This window comes from Takifugu flavidus, chromosome 18, assembly GCF_003711565.1.
Source record: "Takifugu flavidus isolate HTHZ2018 chromosome 18, ASM371156v2, whole genome shotgun sequence".
Lineage (NCBI taxonomy): Eukaryota > Metazoa > Chordata > Actinopteri > Tetraodontiformes > Tetraodontidae > Takifugu > Takifugu flavidus.
Window position 1 is genome coordinate 2,720,354 of NC_079537.1, and position 8,164 is coordinate 2,728,517.

General features: G+C 42.0%; 2 protein-coding genes across 4 annotated transcripts; one reads left to right on the top strand and one right to left on the bottom strand.

Annotated features, from left to right (window-relative positions):
* Positions 1-126: 126 nt before the first annotated feature.
* On the bottom strand, positions 127-4,346 carry yipf2 (Yip1 domain family, member 2). Of its 3 annotated transcripts, none has more exons than XM_057015825.1 (9): positions 4,117-4,346; positions 3,665-3,730; positions 2,951-3,093; positions 2,792-2,872; positions 2,612-2,699; positions 1,789-1,905; positions 1,543-1,709; positions 1,272-1,454; positions 127-1,193 (listed from the first exon to the last, which is right to left on the bottom strand). In XM_057015825.1, the coding sequence occupies exons 2-9, from the start codon at positions 3,693-3,695 to the stop codon at positions 1,104-1,106; spliced, it is 900 nt and encodes a 299-aa protein (XP_056871805.1). In that variant the 5' UTR covers positions 3,696-3,730; positions 4,117-4,346; the 3' UTR covers positions 127-1,103. The 3 variants fall into 3 exon arrangements, with proteins under 3 accessions (XP_056871805.1, XP_056871806.1, XP_056871807.1); XM_057015826.1 differs by lacking the exon at positions 4,117-4,346 and adding an exon at positions 3,976-4,108; XM_057015827.1 differs by lacking the exon at positions 4,117-4,346 and adding an exon at positions 3,958-4,093.
* Positions 4,347-4,391: 45 nt separating this feature from the next.
* timm29 (translocase of inner mitochondrial membrane 29) lies at positions 4,392-6,589 on the top strand. Its single transcript, XM_057015828.1, has 2 exons — positions 4,392-4,590; positions 5,711-6,589. The coding sequence occupies exons 1-2, from the start codon at positions 4,485-4,487 to the stop codon at positions 6,355-6,357; spliced, it is 753 nt and encodes a 250-aa protein (XP_056871808.1). The 5' UTR covers positions 4,392-4,484; the 3' UTR covers positions 6,358-6,589.
* Positions 6,590-8,164: the final 1,575 nt, after the last annotated feature.

Below are 8,164 nucleotides of genomic sequence, written 5' to 3' on the forward strand. Positions count from 1 at the left end.
TGCGGTACCGGAGGAAGTAGTGACGCAGTATTCAAAGTAAAATGCATCAATTGTGCATTTCTTAAATTTTTGCCGTGAAATCTTTTTGCAGCAATTAAAAAAAATTGAGCAGAGATGGCGAAAATGTTAGAAGTTATCGATTTTATTTAAAATAAAAAAGCCCTCAACAGCAACATAAGTTATAAATAGTCCAAACACTCCTTCCATGAAATCACACACAAACCCAATAGATTTACAGTGTGACGCACTGACGCCGTACGAGGAGGTTTGGTGCTTCAGCAGGTGTTAGTTCAACATTATTTGACTTTGGACTGGCATCTGAAACTGATCCAGGATCAGATCTGAGCATCTGTAAATGGAGCGGCATTATCCAGGACCCTGCTCCAAGTGGCTCAACCCCAAATTTCAACCATTCCTCAGAAGATCAAATTAAATAACGAGCCTCTTTTAATGAAACACACAAACCTAAATTTCCTTACAATACGCAGCCGGCAAAGAGCCTGTGATCACGATCACTGGTTTAGAACACCTGGCTTTATACGGAAATAAGACAAAATAAACACCATTTACCCCAACACAGTCAGAATTCTTATAGTGGAGTTTAAAGATTGCAACTATTATTACCCCCAACGTAAAATGTCTGTCCAAGCTCACTTCTGATTGATGTGGCAATAATTTCAACACCTTTTGTTGATGTGACTTAAAGTTTGAGGGAAACCAAAATTTGCTATCGGCTGGGTAAAGCCGTGATGATCTCAGCTGGAACCTTCTGCCACCGTCCATCTTGTAAGGACGAGCCACGTGGTTTTGTGTTCGCGTCTCATCGATTTTGGAGCCTTTGTGATGGTGACACGAGGGGATTCGTGGTGTAAACAAAGCCATGCTACAATACAACTCCTGAAATATCACAGCGTGTGTGTACGATAGCTGCAGTGCAGAAAGTGCTACAGTCACAGTAAAGTCAGGCTCATTCAAACAGGCAAGTTCCCGACCCAGGAGTTCATCAGGAGGCCGCTGAACTCATCACATGGACACGAATCCCTCACAGCCCAACTGTGTATGGCGTTAATGAGGTGACCCCTGAATATAAGCCCTTCCTGTGGTCAGTGGTGTTTGGTCGTCAATGTTGTGTGAACTGGGGGGGATGTGGGAACCGGTCCCAATGTGGCGACTGCTGTCTGGAAGAAGTACAGCTGAAAGAGAAGGAGGCAGTTTAGTGTTCAGCTTGTGGCCTGCTGGCACGAGGCAACCCGTGGAGCTCCCTCACCCACCTTGCAGCCGATAGCCAGCAGCGTGTGCAGAAGCACGATGGTCGCAAGCGTAGCCATGGCCACCACCTTGGTGTCGTCACGGACAACGGGCCAGAAGGTGAGCACCAATACTGAGCCTGAGATCAGGATGGCAATTACGATCAGCGTCCAGTGCAACCATTCAAACGGAATTATCCACAGAACCTGCAGAGGAAGAGATTAAAAATGAGGTCTTTGGTAAAGTCCGTTTTAGTACATTAGACTTCAGTTTAAGCTAGGTTGACAGACTCACCGAGGTGGGAATGTAGATGAAGAGCGAGTATCCATAGACGCACATCGTCTCCAGAAAGGAGTAGCCTCCAATCTGCCTCTCAGCCCCTTGACGCCAGGTCAGGAAACCCCATAAACAAACTGGGACCAGCCAGGCATACAGGAAGATGACTACCGCAGCTATCGACACTGTTGGGTAGAGAAGAGCATGACTCGGCACGACCGGAACAAACCAAGAGCTGTTAATCTGAGTCGGGGTAAGACGGACCTCTGTGAAACTGTGGTCTGTAGTGGTACGAAGGGTTCCCCCTTTCACTGAGGAATGTGGACAGGTTCCCCCCGATGGCGACTGAGAAAACCAAGGTCACGCAAATCCAGAATGGACCTACGCAGATGCATATTTGATGCTGTTTGATGGGATGTTTTTTTTTTTTAAATTGAAGCCATGTTATCATAGCCTGTATTGATCACAATGTGTTTTTGTAATTCCTAAGAGACACTGTGGCCTTCCCATGACAGGATGGGACGCTGAGCCACCAAGAGATCGGTACTGCTGGATGATGTTACAGGCTACCAAGCGGTCACCGCGGCGTCTCCGTGCCCTTTCCTGCCGGTCACATGTGTGCAGGATGAACCTGCTCTCATCCATCAACAGCACAGTGCATCAGGGACAGACCTGACAAATCTGATATTGTCTGACGCAGCACAGTCCTCCGCTGTGAGCAACGGTCGGACCAAAGGGCATCGAGAGCTTGGACGACTCTTCCGGTTTCTGGTTTCTAAATGAGCGTGTCAATAGCTTGAAGGTCATTTGTAGGACTCTGGCTGGCTCCTGGTAACTCTGTGCTCTTGAGACTGTACTGAGACACAAACTCTTCAGAGGCCACCTCCAACTACCAGTTGTCTTATAGTTGCCAGGCTCTTAACTTTCCTTGGATTCTACTGTCAATTAAATTTGCTATAAAGGAAATTAAAACTAATATGAAACTACATTTTGTTTCTACACGGAAAGATTTCTATCCTTGTTGGTGCCATATTATGACAAGATCTATGGGCAAACAGGTCTTAAAATTTGAAAACAGCCGTCTCACCATATAGATCTGGATTATTCCTAAGGTGGTGTTTAACAAAGTTTCTTCCAGGTAATGGCATCATGGAGCCCTTGACTCGGTCCAGGACCTGCGTCACATGGCCAGAAAAAGAATGGGGGTTGTTTCATTTGCAATAAGTCACCAAATTCCAAGATTAAAATAAAATCCAGACTGTCATACTTGGACTGTGTCCACGTCGAAGAAAGACTGATAATACTCAAAAGTCCAAAAGCTGCCAGTTGGTTTCTGTCCTCCTAAAAGCTGGAATTATAAACACCTTTTAGTTTTAGTCCACTAAAACATCTCAACCCGGGTTACCCCGGTAATACTTTAACATACCTCTGAACTCTCCTCCTGACCCTCCTCATTGTCTGAAAGGTCCAGTCTGACATCCTGTACCCCTGGTGTAATGGGCGAGGCAGACATGGAGAGGGTTGAGGCTCCCGGGTCTGCAGACAACAGCTCTGCCGCTTCATCAAACTCTACAGTCACAGGGAGTAAGCAATGACCCAATGAATGGAAGAGGAGCAAAACCTGGACACAGGCTTAAGAACAATCCTGTTTATTGTCCTGACTTTATTTAATGAGACAGCATGGTTTTGAACCGAGAGTGTGTGTCATAGTTCTTCCTACTCAGAATATATCTACTGTGTGCCTACAACCTTGCAAGATCTACACAATGCAAAATTGCACCACCTAATAATATATTGGGCAAAATTGAAACCATTAACAAGACGTACATTTGTAAACAAATTGGGTTTAAATATTGTAGTTTTACCTTGTGATTACGTCAATGCATATGCTCGCCGTCAGAGGGCGCTGTTTCTCTGATGCATGCAGCGTGTTCAACTCAGATATCTTGTCATTCATTTCCCCTTTAGGTTACAAAACCCTAACTTTGAAACTCTCTGCCTGATTAATCCAGTAAGAGGAACTTATTAAATAAAGAATATATAAAGATTATTAGCATCGTAGCATTGACACTGGGAGACGGATTAGGTACACAAATACAAACATAAACACGGCATTTAAATTTCATTTTTTTAAATTTACCTTGAAACTGTAGATCATTTGGGCCCGACATTGCTTCGGTCAACAAACGGCAACCTCATGCAACTCCTAGACGGGATGAACACTGGGAGGTAAGGTAACATCTGGTGTTTCACATAGCAGCATGCTAGCCACGCAAGAATATAATTTCATTACAAAGAAAACCGAAGCTACGTTAGTTTGAAGTTATCGAGTCTGGGACATTACGTGGCTGTTATGTCCGTAGCATACCTGACCAGAAATTATTAGTTTTTAAACTAACATAGACCAGTTATACCTGAAATGATAAAACAAACCTGCCCAAAACGCTGAACCTAAATGAAATTAAAGAAGTGCAAGTTAAGGGTCCGGGTTCTCAAATGTGTTCGAAGTCAACGTAAATGTACAGCAACCCGAAACATCTACATTTTAGTAGCTGGCGCAAAATAACAGTAATCCGCTAATGGCTTTCCTACCTGCCAAACGAAGCTGCCGTCAGAAGTGCAGTTCGCAGTGCTTCCGGTACACGTCACCCCGTAAACAAAGAAGTCACGTGAGGACTCTTTAAAAAGGTAATTTCAGTCATAAAGTTATACAGTCACTCAGTCAAATATACATGAAATTTAGCTTAATTAAAAACAAATTATATCAGTAGAATTTTGTTATCCTTTTCGCCTATTTAAGCGATAGCACTCGAACGCTTCACCGGCATGACTGTCGGAAGTTTAAAAGCTTGAAGAGGGTCACTTCCGGTCGCCATTTTGGCTCAATGTGAGTCCCTGTTTTGACAAGCGTGATGTTTCTTGCATGAAGGTGACCGTAATTGCGATTAAACTCTGCCAAAATGGCTTCGCTGCGTGTAATAAGGAGGATGCTCTGTTCAGCGGCAGAAACCGCGGCTGCTCCAGTCTCTGCCAGTAGATGGGAACGATTAAAAAACAGCAAAGCGGGTGAGGACAGTAGTAAATTGACGTTTGTAAGGTAGCCTAGCAGTTAGCAGATACACTCTTAGCTTTATGCAACTCGTATTCAGAAGAAATGTAAGACTTTAAAGAATAGACGCGATTTAAATATTTCCATCACCGACACAGTTGACGTGCTCACTAGTGTACATTTGGATTTTTCAGCTTCAATTAATAATCGGCTTTCTATAATCAGAATAACTGGGGGACCTCAGTCAAGCAAGTAATTTCTCCTCATGTTGTATTACACATATTACAATGTATATAGGAAGTAATAATAAAAGGTTATCCGATACAATAGGTTTATGACTATAGCACCATGACTTGACCTATAGAAAGTATTAGTCGGTCCGGAATCCAGACCATCAACAAAATTGAATCAGCTCTTCCTTAACCCAATGTCAACAGTTCCTGAAAATCATTAAAATCCGTTGATAACTTTGAGATCTTAAGTATCTGTCCAACTATTTCATAAGAGCAATTTCATGTACACCATTGATATTTGTATGTAATTAGGCAGGGGTTTATAATATAATGTTAACTCACTTCCACTTCCTTCCATTTTCATCTGCATATCTAGAGGACACCATCCTCTCCTCAATCCCAGGCAAGATGGGAAATATTCCACAGCATGTTCTGGGTCTGTTAACAAGACCACATTGAGTGGGAAAAACCAACATCAGTGTACAGTACCTAAAGGGTTACTGGCCCAGAGCCTGTGGCCGAGATGGGCTTGACCCAAAACAAGGACATGGGTACTTCCCCAAGTGGGCCCATCAATTAGAGGAAGATTCCTTTGTGGTTTGGGGCAGCAGAAGGTTATGGCCATGGATGTCCAAGCCTTTGCTGTTAAAGCTGGATACTGCCCAACAAATTACTATATACCCTGTGGATTGTAATATGATTAAGAGTTTTTGAAGCTACCAGACTTTTTCTTTCCTATATTAAAGTCAGCAGGTTCAGGAAAAAATACAAGAGAGTTCAAATATTTTCACAAGTTTGCTGTAGAAACTTTCTAGAAATGTTGAAATAATGTATCTGCATAAAATGAAATGCATGCACAACTAAAATAAGTGTAAAACAATAACCTGTTGTGTTGTGTCTGTAGGTGTCTGGTGTCGGAGTCTGGCTTCTGACTACAAGGAGGCTTGTCGAGAGGTGGTAGTTGGTGCATGGGAGCGGCCACTTAAAGCCACTGTGTACGCTGCTCTGCTGGGCGGAGCCTGGGCTTGTTTCCACACCAACCCCGATCGGTTTTCTTTTGAAGCAGCCCTGCTAGAACGCTCAGGCCAACTTGGACTGTTATCGCCGTGGATCCGCAGCGCATCCTCTGATGGCCACACGCAGAGTCTTCTGAAGCTTCGTAACGAAGGCCGCCTTCGCCACCTCAGTCTCGGTGTCCTTACTCTGGTTTACCACTCGGACTTTGATCCAGATGTTTCACTGTATGAAGCCCAGTGCTCCAATCTGTCAGTGCCCTGGAGAGAGTTCCCTCAGCGCGTGCTGGATGTGGGATTTGCAGGTCGCTGGTGGATTCTTAACTCGAAGATGAAGGACTATGATGTGAACGAGGGAGAATTTCAGCACCTGCCAGCTAACATGCAGGCTACCAATCCACCTAGTGTTCAAGAGGTGGAAAAGAATGAGAGGTTGCACAAAGAGTCGTGGTTGGCAGTAACAATGGAGGAAGAGGTGGAAAAAGTAAAAAATGAGGACACAACAAATACAGTCAAACAGGAAGAGACTCAAAGCTGAGATGGTAGATTTTTAATTTGACAGGATAAAAAGCGACTCGGCGGGGCTCCTCTTCCAGCTCTTTAAGACAGAACATGGACCATTTTTTTAATCTGTCAAAAACATGGACGTCATGAACCATTAAAGAAAGCAAAACAGCTTTTCAAGGATTGTTTTATTTATGTCTGGTTTCCTCTTCATACATTTCATAACATAACAACCGATGGCATCAATAAAATTGGGAAGTATCTGACACTATTGTTTTTATTGACCATGAGCTTTGACAAAATTAGAATATGGGATCTAAAATAATCAGTGCTATATTTAAATACTTTATTGATGTTTTCAAATTAGTATATTACAAAGGCTAGAATTTTTCAGGTAGTATTTTTTTTTTACTATGTGTGCTTGTGTGGTCAGATTCAAAGAAAAACTGCTTTTCACCCATATTTAAATACAGTATAAGACTTAAAAGTCATTAAATATTGAAAATATCCATATTGGATATCATATCAACACAACTGCATTGTACTGGTGGGAAAACTGGAAAAAAGTTTAATTTTTTTAATAGTTTAATTTTAATATAAGTTTAACTTATTTATGTACTTATAATAACATGTTGAGTACACCAAAATGTACTGGTGTTGTATTAAACCAGCAGCGCTCCATGACATTACATCTGTCATGATACAATAGATCTTCTTAATGTAGAAACACCCTAAAGTTACTGTGGAACAGTATTGTAATCGAGGGGATCGTGTGATAGTCACCATATTTTGGTCTTTCAGATTCTTCACAGTTGAGCTTGTTAGTATTGACGACACAGTGAGCAAGTATGACCCAGACAAACAGGACATAACGATCAAAACTGATGTCAATAATTGTACTTGCTGGATGCAACTATCAGATGTCCTTAAGATTGAGTCAGAGGGTGATCTGTTCTTCTAAGCGCTGAGAAATGTTCCATTTAAACAGTGCTGTAGATTTAAGAGTCAACCACTTGGGGGCGCTATAACACCAACGTATTCATGGTTCCTGCAAAGGCGCTTCTTGTGAGTCGCTCATAAGAATGTTATGATATTATCAGTCTAGACTACATATATTTACACGTACGGGGTAGCTCCTTTAAACCTCCTTTTCAGTTATAATCAACCCCAACTGAGAAAAATACATCTAGAAGTGGAAAATATGAGGAAACTCAATGAAGGAATGCAAAACACAAAAACATGTTTGTGTCTATGTAGAACAAATGTAAACGAGAAACTATGAAACTGAATCATTTTAAAGTGACTGACAGTAATTTTAAAGCTGTCAAATACTAATACAGCTAAAGGAACACTTGACACTTGGTGTGTGGGATCTTCAGTCCTGATAAACTTCAGCCTTCCACCACCTGACAGACATCATTTCTAACCTGCACATTCTTTTTATGCTTACATTACATCTATACAGTCATCTATGCAGACATGTAAGACACAATTCTATATTTATGTCTACAGTATATTCAATTATGGATAATACGAGCCTAACTCACAAATTTTGCCTGCAATGATGCCACTAATGGTAAGTACAGTATATCACAGTCTGGAACCGCTGCATCAGACAAATAAGAGAATCTCCGGTAGTCAGGACTCACCTAATGTGCACGAATGTGTAAATTGTCTATTGATCCGAGTGTTGAATCAATGACACACAGACTCTCTGTGGCGTCCTGATCTCAGCTGAGGTCCTAACCCCCCATATAAAGAATAATTGGAACAAAAGATAAAGTTTTCTTTATTAGAAACCCCTGTTTTCTGCAGGTTTCCACTATGCTACAAGTGTATAA